This window comes from Emydura macquarii, unplaced genomic scaffold (genome assembly GCF_026122565.2).
Source record: "Emydura macquarii macquarii isolate MOO-44397 ecotype Brisbane River unplaced genomic scaffold, CSIRO-AGI_Emac_v2 contig_3345, whole genome shotgun sequence".
In the NCBI taxonomy this organism is placed as follows: Eukaryota; Metazoa; Chordata; order Testudines; family Chelidae; genus Emydura; species Emydura macquarii.
The window spans coordinates 5,649,130-5,675,165 of NW_027133482.1; the positions used below are offsets into that span (position 1 = coordinate 5,649,130).

Consider the following 26,036-nt stretch of genomic DNA (forward strand, 5'->3'; position numbering starts at 1 on the left):
GCGGGTCTAGGCAGCCCGACGGACCCAACCTGTCCACACCCCAGGGATGTCAATCTAAACCTCACAGCTTGGACTGCTCTCCAGTCACCACCATTTTGCAACTTTCAAAACTATTCGCACCCATCAGCACCTCACTCTGGCTGGAATTCACCCCAGGGCAGGCAGCCCAGGCCCAGGCCTCCCTTAAGACCTACACAAGCCTTGCTTTGAGGGTTAAGTGCAGAGGTGTCATGCCAGTCCTCTGGTAATTTCATCCTACTTGCCTTGCTGATGGAAAAATGTCCCAGATCAGGCACCAAATCCATGTACCTACCTTTCCTCTGATGACAAAAGCCACTGCTATTCCTTGGGCCCCTCCATGAGAATAACCACTTGGCCTTCTTGGGCTGAATGTTTTTTTTTTAAATCATAACTAAATATATGGGGAAGAGACCAAAGATGTCACAAACACGGTAACCTTACCTCATCCAGACTGGCTGACAGCTCGCTCTGCAGAAGGAAGAGAGAAAAGACAATGAAAGATCGTTATCTAACACGCCCGCTCCCGAAGAAGCTCTGCACCACAGGAAACATCTCACAGCCGTTTGGAAATCTGCCCCTTTGCTCCAAGGACTCTCTGGTGCTGCGGTTACGGCTCAGGGCAATACAGGCAATGATGAGCCAGGCACTCTGGCAGCGAGCTGCCTAGCATCATGCATGTGTGACAGGGGTGCTTGGCTTTAAGGGCTAGCGGACCTGGGCTAGCCAACCCCGATTACAAAGGAGTCACACCTGGGCTGGATCAAGGGCTTCCTTACAAAGAGCAGCAGGACAACGCAGGCTGCGGCTGCCCGGGAGAGTTATGGCTAGAGCTCCAGCCAGAAAAGGCTGGATCTGGCAGCTTTGAGGGACCAGGACCGGGACCGAGCTGTGTGGGGCAGAAGCACCAGCGCTGAGTATGAGTCCTCATGTCAGGGTGAGGGACTTTGATTTGGACACTGAGGATTGTGTGCACCATTTCTGTTATGAAACCAGCCCGAGGCGGGGGTGCTCTTAGCCAGAAGAGAGACTGTAGTGAGTTCCTACAGGGCCCCCAAAAGAAGGTGCCTGGCCAGGAGGTCTCTGCGGTGGCCTGCCTCCAATTTCACCAGTAATTAAAGCAGCCTCCTCCTGGCGTCCTATGTACTGAGTCCTTACATACTGGCCCTCTAGGCCCAACCCCAGCTCTGTCACTCTCCCTTTAGACATAGAATCAGCTCTGGGCAAGCTGCCCTGGTGCATAGGGCCAAGGTGGCTGTAGAGCGGCAGGAGGGCCATAGACAGGTCACAGAGCTGACGACAGAAGTGACCCCATAGACGCAGCGCACTGCTATCATTCTGTGATATTTTATCTGCTCATAACAGAGCTGGTCAAAATGTTTTCACCTGAATCTGTCCAATGCAAACTTGCCTTTTTTCACAACAAGAAAATGTGTGAAATGTTTTCATTCCTTTGAAATAGTTCATTTTTCTCACCAAAAATGAAAATCTCCACATTTCAAAAAGTTAATGTTTTTCTACTTGTCCCCTTTCCCCCTTATGTCCTTCCACCTCCGAGTGCAATACAAGGACTCTGTAGGGTTTCAGGGTTTTTTGCTCTTTCATTTATGTGTTTCTCTTCTTTTTTTTCCCCACTCTAACTTTTTTAAAAACTGCCTCAACTTTGGGAAAGTTGCAAAATAGCAAAAGGGAAAATGAAACTCGGATTCTGCTGCCCTTCTCCCTTTCCAAAGCTGGAGACGTTTCAAAACTTTACAGGTGGCAGCGTTAGTTTCATTTTTTCCTTTTGCTGCTCTGTAACTTCACAAAAAGGGGAGACGTTTTTAAGAATTTTAGAGCAGCAAAAGGAGAAGTTGCGGGGGACAATGTAGGGGGGAAGTAAAATCCTGGACATCCTGTATTTAATTGCACTGAGTGGCAAGAAGAGAAAAAATGGGGAGAAGATAAATGTAGATGCAAAATTCTGAACATTTACCAAAAAGTCAGAAAAATGACAAATTGTTCTGTTTCAAACCTCATGAAATGGAACCAACTTTGAAATTTCAGATTTTTCACACAGGCATTTTTTCATTTTCTGGCCAGTCTCCCGTGTACCACTGGGACCACAAGGGACACTACACCTGCATCTGTGTTCAGGGGGAAGCCTGGCTGTCCGTGCTCAGACCATGAAAACATTGCACGTAGCTCCATCAACCCTCCTCAATCCCAAATCCCACAACCACCCCCCTTGCCACCTTGTTCCCTGCCACCCAGCTCTTCCTCCCAGCTGCTTCCACACCCCGGCCAGCACCGCCCCTCCGCGATGGGGGACCCTACTTGCTTCCCCATCCTCTCCATCCTGCAGGTAGCATCACAGGGGCCTGTCCTCCGGCACAAGTGCCATGGAGGGGAAGAGAGAAGCAATGCCAAGCGTACCCATGGCACGGAAAGCGGGAAGGGGGCGGGGAGGGCAGGAAAGGGTGTGCATGGGGCAGAAAGGAGAGGCTGAAAAGGGGAACGGATCAGGTAGGAAGGTGGAGGGAGAAGGGGTAAGTATAGCAGGAGGAGGGGACACTGGGAGGTGGGTGGATGAGAATACCAACGGGCCTAAAGCTGCCAAGTCAAGGAGGAGCTGGAGCTCACAGGCAGTGAAAGGCTGCTATGCTCACGGAGATGCCACAACCCTTTGATCTGGGGGCAGTGCCACGGTGCCATTAACACAGCGTCTTGCGATGAAAGGGTGAAACCCAGCTATCGCTACAAGCTGTGGGGCCCGGGCCGTAGAGGCAGGCAGCAGCCAGATAGAGAGAGCCTGCCCCCCGGCATCGCTCATACACATAAACCACCGCTCTGGGTCCGGGCCGCAGGGATCCAAGCCCAAGAGCCGAACTCTGGGGTAGAGGGAACCTCAGCGATGGCAGCGCCAGGGTGGGACGGCTGGCGGGAGCCTGACTCCGGCAAAGCTCCCAGCACATTAACGGGCGTGTGCTGGACCTGGGGATCTGGCCCGCAGAGGGAGTGAATGGGGCCCTCTCAGGTGTTGATGCGAATCGAGCATTACCTCGAAGCCAGGGAGATGGTGAAGAGCCGGCTGTGGAGAGCAAAACACACAGAGTCAGTGGGTGATCCCCGCGTTAACTCACCAGAGAGCCCGTGCTCTGTTATGGGTGAGAACATTCACACCCCGGCAGCCAGGTCCCGCTCCCAGCAAAGCCAGCTGACTTCCCACGCCCTGGGGGACCTGCGGGGGCTGACCCCGGACGGCTAGATGGGAGTGCACAAGTCTCTACCGGCTGACCTACAAGAGCTGGTTCTCTTAGTGCCACGCCTGTATAGACTCGTGTGCGTCCAGGTGGTCCGGCCGCTGTGTAAGCGTGACCCCCTGCCTTATCTCTGGAGACATGACCACGCAGCAAAGCACCGACAGTGTCAAATTCAGTAACTTCCATCAGCCGCAAACAGACTTCTCCCCCACCCGCCCCCGGGTTTCCTCTGGCTCTCCTGGCAGCCGCTAACCCGCACTGTTCTTTCCATCCAGAAATGTTACCCTTGGGGCTTGCCAACGTCAATAGCTATCGCTGGCCAGCTGGCTCGGCCTGCCCACGCACTGGGCAACCTCTCTCATTCCCCAGGGGCTCCAGGTGTTTTTCCCTACAGCACAGCTACTCCTTCCTCCTTCCGCCGTCTGCCCTGGATGAGTCTACCCTACGTGCGGGATGCCCCGTAGCCACCACTGCCCCAATCTGCGTCCCTTAACCCATTGCTGTAACGAGGACATCACAGCTGCAGTTCCCGGGCACTAGATCCACGGGGCCTGAATGTCCTTCATCTCCCGCATTCCCCTGCTTAGATCCTGGAGCAGGGAGGGAGAGAGAAGCAGCAGGGAGGAGGGAACTCAGTGAGCGATCTTCATTTTTTCCTGGGGAAGCAGCCGCTTGCCTCGCCTTCCATCCCACCCGCTCTGCCTGGCACAGGGACAATCCTGGAGAGCAGCCAAAGCCTGGTGAGTGGAACACCACATGGAGGTAAAGACGAGGAGGAGGTGGCGTGTGCGTGGTGGGGGGTAATGTAAGCATGCACAGGTCCAAAGAAGAGCCTCTCCCAACTGGTTTGAATCCAAAGACCCGTCTCTCTCCCATCCGCCTGTTAAACGGCAGAACTCAACTCGGCACCTGCTGCTCCGCCTGCTCGTCCCATATATCAGCCCCCCCAGAAGTTGGTTAACAGGTGAGTGCTGCGATTCAGGAGAAGATCCGCTGTGTTCTCCATACAGCACCACGGAGCTGAATCCCCGGGGGAACCGCAGCTCAGTCCTATCTCTAGAGCAGCGAGCAACACCTCCATAGTCTGCGCTGGATTCTGAAGGAGCCAGAGAGATTGAGGTAGGGGTACCGGGCAGCCAACGCTCTGGTTTCACGAAAGCCTACAGAGGGAACCACGGGCTTCAAATGGCACTAAGTGCCTCCTTTCAGCCCAGCCTAAACGTCTGTGGAAAGGAGCCCCTGGCACGACCAGCGTCCTTGGAATACCATGTTCATGCAGGCAACGGGGGAGCTACATTAGCTAGCAGCCTGGCCTGCGTGGACTGGCCCCAATTGACTTCCAGCACCTGCATGCTAGAGGCCTGACCCGGAGCATGCACAGATTCCAGCGGGGTCTGGTCTCCTCATTCCAGGGGCCGTCAGACCCAGCGGGACGGCGCTTTCCAGGCCTCACCTTCTCTCTCTGAATCAGTTCAAAGGCGGCGAGCAGCTCTCCTGCATTTCTGTTCCCCTTAGCCACAGGGTGCCAGGACAGTCTCGGTGAGCGCTCCAAGCTGGGTTTGCAAATACAGCGGCCCATGAACTCGTCCGCACCCTGAAATGAACACACCTGCTGTCATTATGGTCATAGTCCTACTCCTTGGTTTCGGCGGACACCCCACGCCTGTCTCACCGGGTACAGCTAACCCCTATTGTTCAAATATCAGGAGTCTGGGCAAAACAATCATGAGATTGGTTTAAAAAATCATGAGATTTTTTAAAATAATACATTTAGGGGCCTTTAAATTTGCCTTCTGGCTTTGGAACTTGTAGGGGGTCATGTTTTTAATCTTCCCTCTGAAACCATCATGGCTAGAAACGTACGTATTTTAAATGAAAGGTGAAATTCTCTCAGAAGCACCTGACTTCAGGAGCTGGCGCTTTGAGTAAAATTTCATCAACCATCAGCAACTTGCAATAAAATCTCAAGAGTTGGCCACACTGTTAACTGTCTGAAGTGACTCCCAAGCCAGAAAGTCCATGACCACATAAGAATGGCCAGCTGGGGTCAGACCAGTGGTCCATCTGTCCCAGTGCCCTGTCTTCTGATAGTGGCCGGTGCCAGGTGCTTCAGAGGGAATGAACAGAACAGGTCATCATCGCGTGATCCATCCCATCGCCCATTCCCAGCTTCTGGCAAACAGAGGCTAGGGACACGTCAGAGCATGGTTTGGCTAATAGCCATTGATGGACCTATCCTCCATGAACTTATCTAGTTCTTTTTAGAACCCCGTTATAGTCTTGGCCTCCACAACATCCTCTGGCAAGGAGTTCCATGGGTTGACTGTGCATTGTGAAGAAATGCTTCCTTTTGTTTGTTTTAAACCTGCTGCCTATTAATTTCATTGGATGACCCCTGGTTTTTGTGTTATGAGAAGGAGTAAATAACACTTCCTTATTTACTTCCTTCACACCAGTCATGACTTTATAGATCTCTATCATATCCCCCCTTAGTCATCTCTTTTCCAAGATGAAAAATCTCAATCTTATTAATCTCTCCTCATATGGAAGCTTTTCCATCCCCTAATCATTTTAGCTGCCCTTTTCTGTGCCTTTTCCAATTCCAATATATCTTTTTTGAGATGGGGCGACCAGATCTGCACACAGTATTCAAGATGTGGGCGTACCATGGATTTATAAAGAGACAATACGATATTTTCTGTCTTATCTATCCCTTTACTAATGATTCCCAACATTCAGTTAGCTTTTTTGACGGCCATTGCACATTGAGTGGATGTTTTCAGAGAACTGTCCACAATAACTCCAAGATCTCTTTCTTGAGTGGTAACAGCTAATTCAGACCCCATCATTTTATATGTATAGTTGGGAGCATGTTTTCCAACGTGCGGTACTTGGCATTTATCAATATTGAATTTCATCTACCATTTTGTTGCCAGTTTTGTGAGATCCCTTTGTAACTCTTCGCAGTCTGTTTTGGATTTAACTATTTTGAGTTGTTTTGCATCATCTGCCACCTCACTGTTTGCCCCTTTTTCGAGATCATTTATGACTATGTTGAACAGTACTGGTCCCAGTACAAACCCCTGGGGGACACCACTATTTACCTCTCTCCATTCTGAAAACTGACCATTTATTCTTACCCCTTGTTTCCTATGTTTTAACCAGTTGCTGATCCAGGATAGGACCTTCCCTCTTCTCCCACAACTGCTTACTTTGATTAAGAGCCTTGGGGGAGGGACCTTGTCAAGGCTTTCTGAAAATCTAAGTACTGGATCACCCTTGTCCACATGCTTGTTGGCTCCCTCAAAGAATTCTAGTAGATTGGTGAGGCATGATTTCCCTTTACAAAAACTATGTTGACTCTTCCCCAACAAATTGTATTCATCTGTGTGTCTGATAATTCTGTTATTTACTATAGTTTCAACCAATTTGCTGGTACTGAAGTTAGGCTTACTGGCCTGTAATTGCCAGGATCGCCTCTGGAGCTTTTTTAAAATATTGGCATCACATTAGCTATCCTCCAGTCATCTGGTACAGAAGCTGATTGAAATGATAGGTTACATACCACAGTTAGTTCTGCAATTTTACATTTGACTTCCTTCGGAACTCTTGGGTGGATACCATCTGGTGCTGGTGACTTTTTACTGTTTAATTTATTAATTTGTTCCAAAAGCTCCTCTAATGAAACCTCAATCTGGGACAGTTCCTCAGATTTGTCACCTAAAATGAATAGCTTGTATTTGGGACTCTCCCTCACATCCTCAGCCATGAAGACCAATATAAAGAATTCATTTAGTTTCTCCACAATAGCTTTATCTTCCTTGACTGCTCCTTTAGTATCTCCATCGTCCAGTGGCCCCACTGGTTGTTTAGCAGGTTTCCTGCTTCTGATGTACTTACACAAAATTTGCTGTTACTTTGTGAGTCTTTGGCGTGCTGTTCTTCACATTCCTTTTTGGCCTGCCTAATTATATTTTTACACTTCACTTGCCAGAGTTTATGCTCTTTTCTATTTTCCTCAATAGGATTTACTTCTACTTTTTAAAGGATGCCTTTTTGACTCCAACTGCTTCTTTTACTTTGTTGTTTAGCCATGTTGACACATTTTTGGTCCTCTTCCTATGTTCTTTAATTTGGGGCATATATTTAAATTGACCCTCTGTTAGGGTGTCTTTAAAAAGTTTCCATGCAGCTTCCACAGGAACATGCATGACATTTGGGCTTTGAACAGGGTGTTCTGTTTTCTACCAAGATTTTTTTTGGGGGGAGGAGGGAAAGGGTTTTCAGGAAGTAAGGAGTGGCAGCGCTGGGAAAAATACCAGCAGTTTTTATGATCTATATTACAGTAGCATCTAGAGGGGACACCCTTTGTGCTAGGTGCTGTACAAACACAACACAAGATATTCCCTGACCCCAAAGAGCTTCAGCCGAGAGCCTGAAAGGTTTTTAGGCTCCTGACTGAAGTTAGAAGCCTAAATCTCTTTGAGGACCTGGGCCTTCCAGCCTTAGTAGTGAGAAGATGTGATCAGGGTATAGAACACAGACCAGGGAGAGAAGAGGCACAAGGGCTGGAACACAAGGCAGCAATTAGTAGTAGTATTAAGGTCATGCCAAGGCGCTCTAGCTGATGTCAGGGCTCCACTGTGCAAGGTGCTGTGCAAACACCTAGGGAGAGCCAGTCCCTGCCCGAAGAGCTTCGGATCAAAACGAAAATCAAAAGGACGGAAGGAATTAAATCATTACCATCCCGGCTCTGCACAAAGGGGATTAAGGCAAAGACCACGACTTGCCCAAGGTCGCCCAGAAACTGGGCCCACATCTCCTGACCCCCGTCCAGTGCTCTTACCACTATCCCCACCATCCTCCCCCACAGATCGGCAGAGATGTGCCGGGGAGGTGGCCCGAGCATAGGGCATTGTTGCCCGTGAGACTTTACAGTGAGCACGTGTCTCTCTCTGGCTGACCGCACACGCGGGTGTGCTGGAATAAGCCACCCCTTGAGCCCGCTTCCTCACGTGGCCTCAGGCTCTACCGTGGCGGAGGGACAGCCAGGCCAAATCAGAGCGAGTGGCGGTGTGACCTGGTGCATGTGGTCACAGCGCCACTCGGGTTTGGCCCAGCCATCCCTCCATTACGACAGGGGGTGTTTGGGCCAAATTGCCCCCAAAATTTGGGCCTGAGGCACATGCCTCGTTTGCCTGTGCCTTAATCCAGCCCCGAGGATGTGTGTGACAGGACACTTACATAGGTGTCATGGTCGTAAATCTCCACCACAATGTTGGGGGGGGTGTCGGCCACGTTCTGTGGATCCCCGAAGATCTCGATCTCGTAGAAGATGAGAGTCTGGTCCCAGGTGGGATTCAAGGTGTTCTTGACCACCACTGTCTTCTGGCTTTGGTGGAGGAAGGAGACGGTGGCGTACGGATCTGCAGCAAAGGGAGGTGGGGAGTTAGGGAAACAACAGGAGGGCAAAGGACAATCCAAGGTTCAAGGTGCAGCAAAATCAGTGATGGGCCACTGAGCATCACAGCCTTCTCCTAGACAACCTTGAGGCCGCTTCCATCTCTCCTGGCTCCACAATGGCCAAAATGCTGCTGGCCAAAGGCCTACTGTATATATTGTAGCATTAGCACCTCTCATCCAAGGATCTGAAAGTACTTTACAGGCGCTGAGGACTAATTTGAGGCAGCGTAGCCCAGCCCAAGGGGTAGGGCACCTGAGTGGGCATGAGGAGACCTGGGCTCTACCCAGCTCTGCTGCTGACATGAACCTGGGCAAGTCACCACCCCGTGCCTCAGTTTCCCCATCAGTAATGATGCTCACCTTTGAGATCTATGGATGAGAAGTGCTAGGGGGGGTGCTATTCTCTCGCTCCAATGGATTAATGGCTCTCGTGACGCCTGCCTGAGCTAAGGAATGTGGGTTCAAGTCCCCTCAGCTGGCCTGCTGGCACAGACATGTGGCTGGTGCCTGGGTTATGTGGAAGGTCAGAATGGATGTCCCAAATGTTCCCTTCTGTCCTTAAAATTGACACGTCATTGATGCTGGCTCCGGGGATGGAGGGAGTTCGACATCTCTTGTCGAGTGCACCAGGACTCATAGCCCCTTTCACCCAGTGCTAGGAAAGCAGCACGACAAAGCGGTGACTTACACTGCACCAGCCCCTGGGTAAGCAGAACAGCCAACAGCTCCCACATGGATATGGAGGGGAGCACCCGTCTCGCTGAGGGTGGGTAAATCAGCATCGGCTGAGCCCCGAGGCTTTGGGGGACTGACTTTCTTCTTGGACAGCACCCAGAAACCCTTAGCCTGCCGGACTGTGAGATGGAAGGACGGCGCGCCAGGCAGCAGGCAAGGCACTTACACCAGAAACGTGTTCTGTGACACCACTGGAGCCCAGCCCTCCCCGGCAGCTTTACAAAGCCTGCCTCCCTGAAATGCAGCCAGCTCAGGAGAGAAGCCTCCCACTAGTCAACAGTGCTATGGGAGCACAAGAGGGAAGAGTATTCTGGTCAAGGGCGCCCTGATGGGTAGAAAATGCACCAAGGAGTTCTCAACCTCCATGGAGAGCAGAGCAGGACTGGGGCCTTTTAAGGTCTCACCTGTAAGACCTTCGAGCAAACGTTATTATTCATTATCTGGAAGCACTAAGAGATCCCAGCCAGGGACCAGGGCCCCAGACCCCCTCGTGCTGAGCAATGACCCACGCATACAACCAAAACGACAGCCCCTGCCTCGAAGACCTCGCAGTCTAACTTCTTGCAAATCAATTTATCTGCCTCAAAAGGACTGAGTAATTACCCCAGCCAAACCAAGCCAGAGAGGCAGGGAGCGACTGCATTGTAAGTCCACGGCGCTGTGTGTTCTGCACCTTCGCCCACATGCGCCTTGGGAGTTTCCCCTCCCGTTTGCTGAATTCCCGACTGATGCAGCTGTGTTTAATGAGCTGGGCTGGTTGGGATGCTATGGGCTACGCTACAGCAAGCAGCCCTGATGCTGGGCAGAACCTTTTCCACTTAGGCACTTTTTTCCAGTACGAGGAGGGCAGAATGCATTACAATAAACAAAAAACCATGTGTTTGGGCTGGGATTTTAAAGAAGCAGGGGGGGGCAGAGGGTGTCTCTATAAAGCCCCTTTGTTTGGACCCTTGTGTGTGAAGGAGGGTTTATTTTTATAACCGTGTAAAGCGCCCGTAATGAACTATGCTTTGTTAAAGCAGGCGAGATCATAATTCGGCATTGTAACATTTTGTTGCTCATGTTGTCTTTGGCTGCCTTTTTCCTAAGAAAGGGACTCCCTCTCGACCCGGCCAATCAGGAGACATGAGATCACCCCTCTCCGAGTCGGTCTGAGGTTTATTTTAAACAACAAACTCATTGTGGAGGCAGAGAGGAGAAAGGATTTGGGTGGACTCAGACACTATTTGAGCGTTCACCTCTTTCCCACTTCTCCCTCCTGTTTCAAAATAAAGGGTAAAATAACCCCTAGGATCCCCAACCCCCCCCCCCTCCCCACAAGTGAGTCAGAAAGCTGCAAAATGAATAATAAGGAATATTGATGGCCCAGTGAGGGCTACCACAGCCTTCTGGCTTCTAAAGCTTCTAGAGAACACAGTTTTGCGGCTTAATGCCAAGGCGGGGAGTGTCTCTTGTCTGATGGTGAACACTGGGGACAATCTATTTACCATCTAAATAGACAGGACAAAGAAAGGATTTTTACTGCTACTATACAGGGTAACTGCAGCACAGAGACATTAATATCATGCAGAGAAATTACTAGCAGATCAGGAAACTGAACCCAAGTTTTCTGAACACTAGCCTAGTATCTTAACCACAAAACCATCCGCCTCCAGTTCAGTGCAGCTAATTGCCATGAGGGTGACAGGGTCCAAAGCCATTGATTCAGTGGTCACCATTAAAAAGTCAATATTTACTATTGGTTACTGCACAGTGTCTGAGAGGTACTGCATGTTACTTCCTACTCTAAATATAGGGCTAAGCCATGGGATCTCAAATCTAATCGCCTTTGCCTCTGTAACACCTCTGTGTGATAAGCACAGCTCAGAGGACACGGTCAACTTAAACTACATACAAAAAGCTGTGTTCAAAGAACACTACAGTTGCAAAGTCAGGCAAGCAGCAGTGCCAGGATTAAATCTGTCTGTGCACTGGGGGTCAAGGGAGATCTAGAGGACACAGAACAGTCTCTGCTCTGAGCTCCCTTGCCCAGCGTCACAGCAACACCGCTGCCCTGGACGGGAGTACGCTCAGTCAGTCGGAATGCTCTAACACGTTTCGACCAAACATGTGCAAACGGAGACTTATAACTCGGCCACATTTGGGCGTACGGTCACGCAGCTGGGGGACAGAATATCCCTGATACCAGGGCAACCCCCTGGCAAATCTCAAGTCCTTGATCCGAAACAGGGGAGCACTACCGCATCTCAACAAAAGGTTGTTAAAAAAAAAAATCTGTAACATGGACAAAACTGCCTCTCTTTCCCTAACCTTGTTCTTGGAAACACGTGAACCATGTATGCAGAAACTTTCCATATCAAAAAAACCCCCCAAAATTTCAGCCTGAGGCAGACACCTAGCATGGAAAATTTCAGCCAAAACAGTTAAAGTTTGGCAAATTTATGAGCAATTGAAAACAGAGCCTTGTAATAGGAAGTGACGGGCAACCTTAATAATACCAGCTCTGCTGAGAATACAGCGACGTGTTTATTATCACTTAAAATGCTCCGTATCTCTTGGGGTATAAAACACCACTCATCTAACATCTAGTTGGGATGAAATCTTTCATGGGAGGGATGTTTAATACAATTAAAAAGACAAGATACAGATGCTCTTAATCCCAAGAAAATTTGATTCGCGTCTCAGCTCCTTCAAGAAAAACACCCCTAGCCTTTCAATTCCCTCACCCCCTGTACGAAGTTTCCAGGGTGGACAGGCTGCTCTGATTTAGTGTTTGGTAGTAAAAATAAATACTAAAGATTTTATAGAAGTGCCAGTGTCAGATATTTTCTTTTCCAACTGGCTTTTCACTCAATTCTTTCATTCACAATAAACACAACGCGAGCCGGGCCACCCCCTTCAGAAAGGTTCTGTGGTTCACAACAAGCCCTAGAACTTAAAACTCCCTGTTTCTCTGTGGGAAGGAAGAGGAGGATAGTCGAAGAGAAGGGAGCAGAGGAGGGATTCAGGGGTTAAGCAGGGAATGGAAAAAATGATGTTCTTTCTTCATCCCACTTCAATCTGAGTTTATTTTGTACAATCGCTGGTGTTTTGTTAACATTAAAGTTACCAGGCCAGACTTCAAGAAGGAATTCCCTTTCAGATTTCCCTCAACTCTATTAAACGGAAAGAAAGAAAGAAAGAAAGAAAGAAAAGCAGATGGAGGAGGGGAAAGCCGAGATGCCCATCTCCCTGCCCGCTGTGAAAGACAGGGTCTAGGACACCTCTGATGTGATGCATTAACAAAAAGGCCACGGCACCTCTCTGGAGAGATTGGTAGCAGGTCTCGGGTTGCTGCGAGGGGCTTCTTGTTTGAAACGAGAATGCTCTGCTAAATCCCTTTTGAATGAATGCCCCCAGTGCGGGGCAGGCTGCCTGCATGTGTTCTGGGGTCTCTGATCGGATTAGATGTGCTTCGTTAGCATCGTGGGCCCCCTTCTCCCCGCCTCATTCTTCTCAAGCGGCTGGCCGGCCGTAGCCCCTCTGGAGACAATGGAACTGGGGCCATCTCTGACCCACCATGGGTGACGGGTGCGGGGAATCAGAGCCCTGCTCTGCAGATGCACAGGGTCAAAATTTTCTGCTCCTGTTTACACCACTGTAAATCCAGCCAGTCTAATAAATGCAGGTGTCACAGGGCCGGCTTCCTTCCGCTCTGGGGTCCCTCACAGTCTTGGACGCCTCTTGCTTGTCAACACTGCTGGGTGTTTCATTAATGTTCCCACCCCCAAATCCCTGTCACAAGCTCTGTGCAGCCTTTCCTCCAGGGCGGGGAAGCGATCCCACAGCCAGAGCCGTACTGTTCCACAAGCTCTGCAAGCTTCATCTCCTTTTGCACGTCCTGCCAGGGCTTTTAACTAGCCTCCCCCAGCTGGTGGGATAATTAGTTCCTTCGCTCATCAACCCCCGGGGCTGCTTAGGCAATTGAGTGCTCTCCTCCTGTACCAAGCCTTTCCTGGCAGGCCTCTTCATGGCTGAAGTGATCAGAGTGCGTGGTCAGCCGCTGGCTCGCCGCACTCTGTCGCACCGGGGTTATGCGGGGGTAAATAAAATAAGATAAAAAATAAAAAATCTTTGCAGAGAGGCTGAGCCGAAGGGCCGGACTGCGATCTCTGTTGCCTTGGCGGTAACTCCACTGATGCGAACTGAATTTCTCTGGAGTTGCCCTGACCCGAGTCCCCATAGGGGGAGTTTGACCACTTAATTTGGGGGGGGGCAGCCACCATGGGCAAATCGTGAACCACCCGTTCGGAGAGGCTAGCCCCAGCCCCGCCCCTTCTGCCCGAAGCCCCGCCCCTTCCACCCTCTCTTCTGTCACAGCCCCATGCCCCAGCGCTGCACCGCCCCCGGTCCCAAGCTGGCCGGTCTGCCCCAGCTCCCAGAGCGCTACCGGCCTGCCCCATCCCCAGGCTGGCCCCAGCTGGTCCGCCCTAGCCCCCCAGAGTGCCACCAGCCTGCGTCACACCAGCTGCCTCCCGCCGACCCGCCTGAGCGCCGCCCCCTCCCACCCCCCCAAGTTGGCCTGTAGCCGGCCAGCCCACTGACCCACACCGGCCCCGGGCTGGCCAGTCTGCCCCAGGCCAGCCACCCGCCTCCTAGCCGGTCTCTGCTCCCAGACATCATAAATATGGGGGGCCAATGCCCCCCCATGCATGTCACTGAGAGCAGCAGTTGGTCCCTGGGGAACCCAGGCAAGGTTTCCCGCTGCCCGGTGGGGTGACCAGATGTCCCGATTTTATAGGGAAAGTCCCAATATGGGGCTTTTTCTTATATAGGCGCCTATGACCCCTGACCCGCAGCCCCGATTTTTCACACTCATTGTCCGGTCACTCTACTGCCAGGCAGCTGGCTCACTCAACAGCTACTCAATGCGTCCTGCTCCATGGCTCTCCAAACTCCTCCTCTGCCACCAGGGCCTGCTTTGACTGTTCCTCCCCTCCCGATGTCCTGGGCCTCCCTGGCAGCGAGTTCCACCAGCTAATCGTACCCCGTGTGGTGGGTCTGTATCATTACTGCTGTCTTACCGATGGGTGTGCGGAGTCACAGAGGGGGTAAGTGACATCCCCAAGGTTACGCAGTAAGTAAGTGGCAGGGCAGGATTCAGGTCCCTGGAGCAGAGTCCAAAAAGCCCAGTTATCTGCGTCTGGCGGGCTCCTCTGAGATGGGCGTTTGTGGCCTTTTTGATCCCAACCCTTAGAAACAGTGCTGAGACCCATGAAACTCCTCTCAGACCATCCTAAAGGCTCCAAACTCCATTACCTAACCTCAGATCACTCCGTCCCTCCCAGCCCTCCCAGACACGGGAGCCCCCCAGCAGGCTGTCCTCATTCAGCTTCCGAAGCTAGCTCTCAGTCCTGCGCAAGCTGCAGGAATGCACGTGCCATCTCTGCACACGCCACGCTCTCCCCTTTCTCTGCAGAAGAGAAGGCGGGTGTCAGCGGCAGCACAATGAAGGGATCCAAGTGCGGTCTCTCCATTAATCTCAGGGTCGTGTTCACTCTGAAGCCTAACAACTGCTGTCTAAATACCCGCCGCATTAAGTGTTAGCCATCCATTTAAGGAAGACGCAGGCAATGATCTCCTGCAGACAAATGCCCTGCTGTTTTGTCGCAGCTGTGGCTCCCAGCCACACAGGGTCACCCAGAGGAGGGCCCAGAAGATTTCCCATGTGATTCACCCAGTCAGACCTCCCATTCGGGCTACTGGCACCATCTCCATGGGTGCTGAGGGGTTGAGGCACCCACGGGGGAAAAATAGTGGGTGCTCAGCACCCCCCGGCGTGATTCGCTGTTGGCTTTCTCTGCCGATCAGCTAATTTCCCCCAAAAAGCCACTGCAAGCAACAGCTGGCTCAGCCTGCTGCTGGCCCATCAGCTGTTCAACCACGCCTCCCTGCTCCGCAAGGGCTGAGTCGGCTGGGGGCTGCTGCTCCGGCAGTCTGGGGCAGGGCGGCTTCAGGTGCTAACAAGGAGGTTGGGCCGCTGGGCCATGTAACATGCAAACAAACAAAAAAGCCTCGTTCGGCCCCTCCCTGCTCATCTGGGGCCACCCCGCCTGCAGTGTCTCTCTCCCCTCCAGTCCCCTCCAGCGAGTCCTCTAGTGGCTGCTGCGTCTGTGGACAGCAGATGGTGAGCGACCGCGTCCACATGTGGCTGCAGCAGCTCCCTCTCCTAACCAAGCTACGAACCTGGCCCCAGGGCACCAAGTGAGTGAGTTCCAGCTGCCAGCAGAACCAGAGAGGGTGGGTGGGGTGCAGTGGTAGCCCCGGCCGGCCAGGAGCCCAGGCAGAAACCAGGTGGGCAAGCGGCAAAGCCTCCGCCACCTGGGGGGGAGCCGCCACCTGGGGGGAGAGTCTGGAGCCGGGACAGAAGCAGAGCAGACGCGGGGACAAAAGTCCCGCTGCTGCTGCCACCTATTGCCGGGGCAGAGGTGGGGTGCCGGAGTCCGGACGCGACCCCCTGGCCCTGGCAGGAGTGAGCACATGGTCTGGAAGGCTGATCAAACCCCTGCGAAGACTTGATCTTTAGAATACTGCTCAGGACCATGTAATGCCATTGATACGGGGACATGGCAGTGTCAGTAGTTCTAAGGAACTTGACATTTATTTTGGACTGCAGTGTGCGTGGGCTTTGGTTTATAATCTATGTTTTAATCTGTTATTCTAAAGCAAGGGCGGTGTGGAGTGGAACTAGAGTTCCTGGCCTTGTACAGTTCCCAGAGAGGACCAGCACGTGATGCAGCGGGGAGCTTAATAAACATAGGTACTTCCTGGTGAGGGAGCTCTCTAACTGCTGCTTCCACGGCTCGATGTCCTCACACTACAGAACCATGCTAGAATTTTACCTGATCACAGGAGAGAGACGAGCACACAAATGACAGCCTCACTTAGGCTGGGGTGGATCAAACTTAAGCCCACAGCAGCGCAGAAATACTCATTATCTGCCCTGCACCCTTTCATTTTATCCAGGCACATCAGGGGATCATGACACTTATTATCAGTCAGTGCAGAGGGGGCTAATGCCAGCTCTCACCCTTCTCTGCATTCGCATGGAGACTCGGCTCCACGCTGGTTCAGACTCCAGCCCAGGGACTGGCAGAATCGAGGTAGCACGCCACTTTAAATATCCCTCTCTTCATTTCTTTTCCATGCCACTGAGCTCTCTGCTCTCCGGCTGTGCCACAGGCTTTCGACATCAGCCCGCATCTGTGAGCGGGGACTATTAGCAAAGCAAACACCACATGACTCATGTGTGACCTGGGCAGACTGTGGTTTCTGGCTCCTTTCTCACAGAAGAGTTCTTGAAAGTCTGACTCCTTCTCTGATGGGAATCAGGCTACTCACTCCAGTTTCCTTGGGAAAACCTCCTGCATCTGTCTTCTGTTGCAGAGCAAGACAAATCCCCTTTTATTTCCATCTGTACCAACACATACCCAGGTCTAGTACTGAAGTCTGCCTTCTGGCTGCCTGGTCTAAGCTACAGTGCTAACTCACGGTTCCAATGTGTGAGCAGAGAGCGTCCGTGCTTACCTGAAAAACTGTCCTTATCCATGGCGATCAGATCCCGAGCTTGATATATGTAGCAACGCAGGTGGTATCTGCTTCCATCTTTATTGAGAAACAGGGCGAAAAAAAGCATTCAGTTCTGCACTGCTGCAGCAATGGAAAAGGTACGATAATTACACAAGGAGCTGGAATGTTTCATTGGACCCCGAGGGTCAGGTCTTGGGCCTGCACCGTATTAAAATGCATATTGTTTGCTTGCACCCTGCTTACCAAGCAATCCAGGCCACTCTGTGTTGCTGACCTGTCCTCCTCATTGTCTATCAGTCCCCCAGTCTTTGGGTCATCCGCAAACTCTGTCAGTGCTGGTTTCATGTTTTCTTCCAGGGCATGGATACAAATGTTCAATGGTGCAGGGCCAAAACTGGTCCCTGCAGGGCTCCACTAGAAACACACCTGCTCAATGATGATTCCCCATTTACAATTACATTTACTATTAGGACAAGCTTTTTCACTAGGCGGGTGGTGAAGCACTGGAATGGGTTACCTGGGGAGGTGGGGGAATCTCCATCCTTAGAGGTTTTTATGGCCTGGCTTGACAAAGCCCTGGCTGGGATGATTTAGCTGAGATTAGTCCGGCTTTGAGCAGGGAGTGGGACTAGATGCCTCCTGAAGTCCCTTCCAACCCTGATCTTCTATGATTCTCTGATACATTTTGAGACCTGTCAGCTAGCCACACTCCATCCAAAATTCAAACACAGAGCTGCCAGCGTTCCCTGTTTCTAATGGAGGCACAACATCCAGTGATGTCAACAGCAGCACGCTGCTTGCTTCAAGACCGCGGGACTGGAGCGCTAGCCAGGCTAGACATATGATAGCCCGATTGTGTGACGTGCTGGGAAGCATGCACTCCCGTTTGACTTTGATACTGGAATACTGCGCGCAGCTGCGGCGTCCACATTTTTAAAAGGATGTTAAAAATTGGAGGGGGTGTAGAGAGGAGCCACAGCAATTATTTGAGGGCTGGGGAAAATGCTTTAAAGTTCAAAACACAAAGAGCACAATCTGTTTAGTTTATCAAGCAGACGATTGAGAGGTAACTTGATTACAATGTCTAAGTACCTTCATGGGGAGAAAATACCAGACACCAAAGTGCTGTTTAACCTAGTAGAGAAAAGTGTAACAAGAAACAATGGCTGGAAGTTAAAGCCAGGAGAATTCAGATTAGAAATAAAGTACTCATGTTTAAGAGTGAGAATGATTAGCCGTTGGAAGACCACTACCAAGGGAAGTAAGCGGTGGATTCTCCATCTCTTAGTGTCTTCAAATGAAGACTGGATGCCTTTTTAGAGTATATGCTTTAGTCAAACAGAAGTTCTTGTGCTCAATACAGGAGTAACTGGGTGAAATTCTCTGGCCTGTATTATCCAAGAGGTCAGACCAGATAATCTAATAGTCCTCTTTTGGCCTTAAAAATCTGCGAATCAAGGGGCTGCGCTCCCTCAATTTTCACTGAAGAATCAAGCCAAACACTTTTCCAACAGGTCAGCCGCTCCAGCCCCCGTCAGATAGAACTCACTGGCAATTTTTCAACAAAAGGTTTAATTCATCAGAAACTGTTGAATCATCAAAACTAAATTTTTTCACAGGACAGGGTTGCTTTCAATGAATTACCCAACTCAAAAAATTTGGGGAATTTGTTTTTTAATTGCCAGTGTTTCATCTCAATGTTTTCTCAATGCAAAATTCAGATTTTCTGGTTCGAAACGACTTTTTGTTTTGAAATGTAAAAACAACATTGTAAAATGAACAGTCGAGATCAAAATGAAACATTTTGAAAGGACTGGAACAAAAGGTTTTGACGGAGCAGAAACAAAATCTTTTTTTGCATTTTCAGGTTGCAAAAATGTTCGAGGTTTTGACTTTTCATCCCTATTAGGGACAGGAAACGTTTTTGAAATCTCAAAATTTTTCCCAGGACAGGAAACCAGTTTCCCGCCCAGCTCCACTTTCATCATTGTCACAGCAAGCTTCAGGATCACAGAAATATATACATTTCTGGAATATATGAAAGGGACCTCAAGCCGCCATCTAGTGCAGCCTCCAGCGCTGAGGCAGGACCAAATGTGTTTGTCCAACCTGTGCTTAAAAACCTCCAGTGATGGGAATTCCATAACCTGCCTTGGAATTCTTTCTGTCATGATGAGCATCTAGGCCTCATCTACACTACAAATGCTTATAGCTAGACCAGCACAGCCCCCTAGTGCAGACACAGTGTCTGCTGACAGAGGGAGTTCTGCTGCCAGCAGAGTAACAGCACCATCCCGAATGACATTATCTAAGCTGACAGAAGCACTCGTCTGGGACATAGTTGCATCTATAGTGGGGGGCAGGGTTTGCTGCCATCTGTGTCACTAGGGTCTGAGTGGTGTTGGGTTTTTTTTTAAACACCCCTGATGGCCATAGCTGTGCCAACATATCTTTGGAGTGTAGACCTGGCCCTAGGCACCTTTTAAAAATGTGGATCCAGGTCTTAGTAACCCTTATACAAACAAAATCCACATGTAATCCCAACCTCTTCCCTTTGGTCTGCTTCCCGGGTGTCTCGACTCATCCTGACAGTGAGTCCCCAGGCAGCAGATGTCACAAGGCTTTCGTCAGTTGCAACAAAAAAAAACCCACCACAAAAACAAAAAACAAAAATAAAGCCACCACAAAAACAAAAAAAAACCCACCACAAAAACAAAAAACAAAAATAAAGCCACCACAAAAACAAAAACAAAAAAATCCCACCCGCACATCATCAGTGTTGTGCATCATGGGAAGATGATCTGGTTTTGATAAACACATAGGACACACCAGCATGCTGGAGAGACCTCCGTTGAGACCCAATCAACGCTGCGGCTCTGCTCTGCTCAGAAGGGAAATGTGTTGAATTTTGAGAGATGGGGGGACAGCAGGGAGGTAAATAGGTATATTTACACCTAGGGTGCACACCCCTGTGTGGCGGCTCTGCAATTCTCTGGGCTTTACTGGGTCCCAGGTGGTGCGAGGCCGTGTGAATTTCACCCCTGAGCCCTAGATGACTTACAATCAAATATGCAGGATATGGTGGGCCTGTTCACGCCGAAGCTCAAGGTCGAAACCGATTTGCCATCGTCGCTCTTGTCGTCTGTCACGCCTCCCTGCAGGAGAAATAGACGCAACATGAGTCCCGCAGCGCTCAGCGTTTGAATAACCCTCTATTCAACGGGAGGGTCCATGATGTAAAACAAGGACAGCCGCTGCCCGGAAGAATTTACATTCTTAAAGGGCCATGTGCTGAGAAAGGATCTAGGCTAGACTGCTCAGATCCATCCAAGGTACTGCCCACCCCTCCTCATGGCACTATCTAACTGGCTCCTTATGTTTAATGTATGTATCCTCACAACACCCCTGCGAGGTAAGGCACTGCTCTCCATTCCATTTTACTGAAGCAGAGAGAGGCTAAGCAACCTCACCACAGTCTTCCTCTGTGACCGTGTGAAGCAAGGACTTAAACCCAGATCTCCCAGCAGCCAGGCTATTGCTCTGTCCAGCAGATCTAATACAGCAACTGCTATAGGACTTGATTAATCAAGAATTAAAGGAAGATAAAATCATTAATGCTGATCAACATGGATTTATGGAAAATAGACCCTGTCAAACTAACTTGCTATCTTTTTCAGCTTTGGTTGATAACAGGAACAGTGTTGATGTAAAAACAACGCGAGTCCTGTAGAACTTTAAAGACTAACAAATTTAATTTCTGCAAGAATAAGCTTTCACGGGTGGCAACCCACTTCGTCAGATGCAAGAAATAGATTTCCATAAAGCACTTGACATGGACCTGCATGACATTTGGGTTAAAAACTAGAAAGATATCAAAAGGACATGGCACACATTAAATAGATGAAATGTTGGTGAGCTAATAGGTTTCAAAATGAATTGTAAACAGGGAATCATCATCGAGGAAGGGTTTCTAGCGGGGTCCCACAGGGACTGGCTCTTGTCCCTACATCATTTAACATTTTTATCAATGACCTGGAAGAAAACATGAAACCCTCACTGATCGAATCTGCAGGTGACACAAAAATTGGGAGAGTGGTAAATAACGAAGAGGACAGGTCAGTAATACAGAGCAATCTGGATCCCTTAATAAGCTGGGTGCAAGTAAACAATATGTGTTTTAATACAGCTAGATGTAAATATATATATATAAAGAAACAAATAACACAGACCACACTTAAAGCATGGGGGCTCTGTCCTGGAAAGCCGTGACTCTGAAAAAGATTTAGGGGCCGTGGTGGATACTCAGCGGAACATGAGCTCCCAGTGCAACCCTGTGTCCAAAAGATATAATGCAATCCTGGGATGCCTCAAATCAGAATAGAGAGGTTATTTTACATCGGTATTTGGCATTGGCGTGACGGCTCCTGAAATACCGTGTCCAGGTCTGGTGCTCACAATTCAAGAAGGATGTTGATAAATTGGGGAAAGTTCAGAGAAGAGCCACGAGAATGATTAAAGAACTAGAAAACTTGCTTTATAGTGAGAGACTCAAGTAGCTCCATCTGTTTGGTTTAACAAAGGGAAGGTTAAGGGGTGACTTGATCACAGTCTGTAAGTACCTACCTGCGGAACAAATATTTCTGACCCCAACCACCACAGCCCAGTTCATCACAATGTTATTGTACAACCCAGAAAAAAAGTAATATGGGTAAGCGGCCCTTCGGTCAGATTGCTCTGTTTTAAAGATCTCACAGCACAGGTAGTTAAAGCATTTCACAAAGTCCCCTTGTGAGTAAAATTAATGGAGTATGAACTTTGTTAATGGTGATACAGATGGTGTCAAATGCAGTGAAATACTCCACTCGCTGCTTGAAAGGATCCTCGCTAACCTTGGCCAATGCTTTTTCCCCTTCTTGTTTTTGTGTGTGCGTGCCGGCCCTTTACCACTTCCTAATTGCCATCTGTGACTTGAAATATTTAGTTGCAGGAAAAGGTGCATAACGATAACTTCCTGGCTAGTGTAAATCGGATCTTTAAATATTTTCAATTATCGAATGTTTGGGAAAGACAGGAGGGAGATTTTTGAAAATAGGGCCGAGATGGATTTTCCAGAGCCCTGGGCCGTGCGGTCCCAAAAATGTGTCAAAGAACTTAGGTGGTCTGCAAAGCTCTTTTTTGCTTTTCCAAAAGCGCCACGGCAGGAATAGCAATTACCAGGGCATTGTCTGCAGAGGAAGCGCTGGGGTTTGCGGTGCAATGTATTTACAAGAATTAGGTCATGCAGAGTTTTTAAAAAGTTACTTCCAAAGTTTCCTTTTCTTTACCTTCTCCTCCCCCCACACTTTTCTCAGCCCTCCCACCCCCTCCTCCCTGAGCTAGGTTTCCTTGGCATGAAAAAAACGCACAGCCCCAGCCTGTCTCAGGAATTTGCTGGGAGCTGAATAGTTCCACAGTTATTTTTATGACCTTTTCACCAAACATCCAGGACGGCCTGGCATGTATCCTGCCGTTCTAAAGCTACACGCTGCAAAGGCTTCCCAATCCATACGGCGCTATTCCATGGCCAAGCTGGGCGCAGAATCTGCTCCCAGTTCCGTTGTGTTCCAGGAAGGCAGCCGGCACAAGCCAAGCAAAGTCACTGTGGCCCTGCAGCAGGGCAGGACCCATGTTCATTTTATATCCTGCTAGTTTTCTAATCAAAATGTCAGATGGGACCCAGTCAAATGCCTTCCAGAAGTCTAGGTATATTACATCACCAGTACCTTTATGGACCATGTGACATGGAGGGCAATTTCCTGCACAAACCTTACCAAATTAAGTTTAAGTGTCTTAGGAGCTCATTGTATTAAACATGCAAATCATAGAAGATGAGGGTTGGAAGGGATCTCAGGAGGTATCTAGGCCAATGCCCTGCTCAAAGCAGGACCAACCCCTACTAAACCATCCCAGCCAGGGCTTTGTCAAGCTGTGCCTTAAAAACCTCTAAGGATGGATATTCCACCACCTCCCTAGGCAACTCATTCCAGTACTTCACCACGCTCCTAGGGAGAAAGCTTTGCTAATATCCAACCTAGACCCCCCACTGCAACTTGAGACCATTGCTCCTTGTTCTGTCATCTGCCACCACCGAGAACAGCCTAGCTCCATCCTCCCAGGAACCCCCTGATCATTTTTGTTGCCCTCCACTGGACTCCCTCCAATTTGTCCACATCCTTTCTATAGTGGGAGGCCTTAATTTGGACACAATTCTTCAAATGTAGCCTCACCTGTAATCACTTCCCTCGATCTGCTGGCAATGCTCCTACTAATGCAGCCCAATATGCTATTAGCCTTCTTGGCAACGAGGGCACACTGCTGACTCATATCCAGCTTCTTAGCCACTGTAACCCCCAGGTCCTTTTCTGCCGAATTGCTGCCTTGCCCGTCGGTCCCCAGTCTGTAACTCTGCATGGGATTCTTCCGTCCTAAGTGCAGGACTCTGCACTTGTCCTTGTTGAACCTCATCAGATTTCTTTTGGCCCAATCTTCCAATTTGTCTAGGTCACTCTGTATCCTATCCCTACCTTCCAGCATATCTACCACTCCCCACAGTTTAGTGTCATCTGCAAACTTGCTGAAGGTGCAATCCACCCCATACTCTGGATCATTAATGAAGATGTTGAACAAAACTGGTCCAGCACCGACGCCTGGGGCACTCCGCTTGTGACCGGCTGCCAACTAGACATCAAGCCGTTGATCACTACCCGTTGAGCCTGACGATCTAGCCAGCTTTCTATCCATCTTATAGTTCATTCATCGAACCCATACTTCTTTAACTTGCTGATAAGAATACTGTGGGAGACCGTATCAAAAGCTTTGCTAAAGTCAAGGTATATCACATCCACTACTTTTCCCACAATCACAGAGCCAGTCACCCCATCATAGAAGGCAACCAAGACTGAGGTCAGACTGGCAGAACTATAATTACCTGGGTCACTCTGTTTACCCTCTTTAAATATTGGCACAACATTCGCTTTCTTCCAGCCTTCTGGAACTTCCCTAGTGCTCCAAGAGTTACTGCAAATCAGCATTAACAGTCCAGTAAGCACCTAAGCCAGCTCTTTTAAAACTCTTGAATGCAAATTAGGCAGACCTGCTGATTTTAAAATGTCTAACTTTAGGAGCTGCTGTTTAACACCCTCCAGATACACTACTGGAATAGAAAGAGTGTTATCACATGATATGACAACATTGTCATAGCAGCAGTGGAGAATATACTGTAGTACTGTATGGAACAATGCTGTCCAGGCACCAGGGTGGAAAGCAATGGCTAGGACCTAACAAAAGGCTTTTCCATGACTAAATTCAAAGGCCTGACCCTCCAGCCTTACCGCAGGTCACACTCCTGCTGACCTTGATCAGCGGCGTACCGTGGGGGTCTCACGGCCGGTGTCCCCGTGGCTCCCCGGTGTCATTAAACTTCCGAAGCTGGGCTGTCTGTGAGGATCCTCATCTCCTGAATGTGCCTGGGGCAGCAGCCCCCTCCCCTGCCTGAGCAGCCCTGTGCGGGGCAGACCATACTGAAATCTGCAGCATCTTCTGCCGACTCAGGCTAAGCCAGGCGCCTGCGGAGAGCTGAGCCCCTTTGTTTCAAGATTGAAGAAAAATGCTGCTATTGGCTCTGCCACAGCGCTGCGCTCCTATTGGCTGAGCGAAGACGAGGCCAATGAGGGGCGGGAGGAAGAGGAGACGAGCAAGCAACGTCCTTGCTCTCAGCTGTTAGGAAAATCAGGGTGTGGCAAACCGACCCCCCGCCCACCCTACCTAAATGGGGCCCCTGGTTGTTGCACCCAGCGCGGGAACTGAGGAGCTGGGAGGATGTTTGCTTCCCCTGCAGCGGGCATGTCAAAACCCGGCGGCCCCTGGCTGCCTCCAACAGTGGGGGGCAGCTCCGAGGAGGAGGGCCTGGCCGGCGCCCCCCCACAGGCAGATGCCTGGGGGCATGGCCCATTCCCGCCCCCCCACACGCACTGACCTTGATCCATAATGTAAAGTAATAAAACTCAAAACACTTTGGTGGAAGCCCCATTGCTTCAGGCCTGTATAACTCCGGTGGTTCCAGAGAATGCCCTGTAGGGATCAATCCTGCATTGGCTGGGGAGGGAAGGACTGGAGTGAGCCAGTCGGCCCTTTCCATCTCTGACTTCTAGGACCCATCGCTGGAGCTTACCGAGGAAACCACAAACAGGTAGGCAATTCAGGGCCCACGTCGGGCCACCACCCATCTGTGGGGTGTCCAAAATCTCAACATACCAAACCTGCTTCCCTGAAAATCAAGGGGAGCTGGACCATTAACTGCAATGGGAGGACGGTTAGTGGGAAATGATCTTTACTGGGCAACTGCCGGCTGCTGAGGTAAGTGCTCCTGACTGCCTGTCATCCTCTCTGAATTTGCTTTAAGGGCTGGGCATGGAGGATGCATAGAAACAGGAGTAAAGAGGCAAACAGGCCATAGCCCTCCTGATTGTCCATCATCCCTGCAGACAACAAGCCTAAGCCAATAGCATGGAGCGTTAAATGCAGGGAATTTTGCCGGTTCCACTTCGCTCGAGAACTTTTCCTTCAGAAAAGCAAAAGGAAAGGCCTGGTTTGTACGTGGGGGTTTGAGGACTCGAGTGGGGAACGCCCCGCGCAGACTTTGGGCACTATTATTTGCATGTCGTGCACACGACTTGTATAACGCACTGGCGATCAGCCCAGGTGGCCAGCTGTGGGCCTCAGCCACTCAGGACAAGTTTTCTCTTAGCAGAAGCAGCTTATGGGGTGGCTGCCCTCTTCGCCACCACCCCAGGGATCGAACCAGGCATCTCCTAGGCTAAACGCCTCAGCTGGCATATCTTGAGCTGGAGAGGCAGATTGTGGGGGAAGGAGGAGAAAAGGGGGGCTGTAACATCCTCAGATCCTCTGTGAATGTGCACAGAGAAGGGCCTTTAACACTCCCAGTGGGTGACACTTGGACTTAAATACATG

General features: G+C 50.1%; 1 protein-coding gene across 3 annotated transcripts in view; it reads right to left on the reverse strand.

The window, feature by feature from the left end:
- Nucleotides 1-26,036, reverse strand: part of DYSF (dysferlin) — a 273,511-nt gene that overhangs the window by 95,198 nt on the left and 152,277 nt on the right. For all 3 annotated transcript variants that reach the window (XM_067533631.1, XM_067533629.1, XM_067533632.1), the window contains 6 exons: nucleotides 20,089-20,182; nucleotides 17,025-17,102; nucleotides 8,505-8,686; nucleotides 4,714-4,854; nucleotides 3,059-3,088; nucleotides 463-489 (listed from right to left, as the gene is read on the reverse strand). In XM_067533631.1, the coding sequence (XP_067389732.1) occupies nucleotides 463-489; nucleotides 3,059-3,088; nucleotides 4,714-4,854; nucleotides 8,505-8,686; nucleotides 17,025-17,102; nucleotides 20,089-20,182 (552 nt within the window). The remainder of the gene's footprint in view (nucleotides 1-462; nucleotides 490-3,058; nucleotides 3,089-4,713; nucleotides 4,855-8,504; nucleotides 8,687-17,024; nucleotides 17,103-20,088; nucleotides 20,183-26,036) is intronic.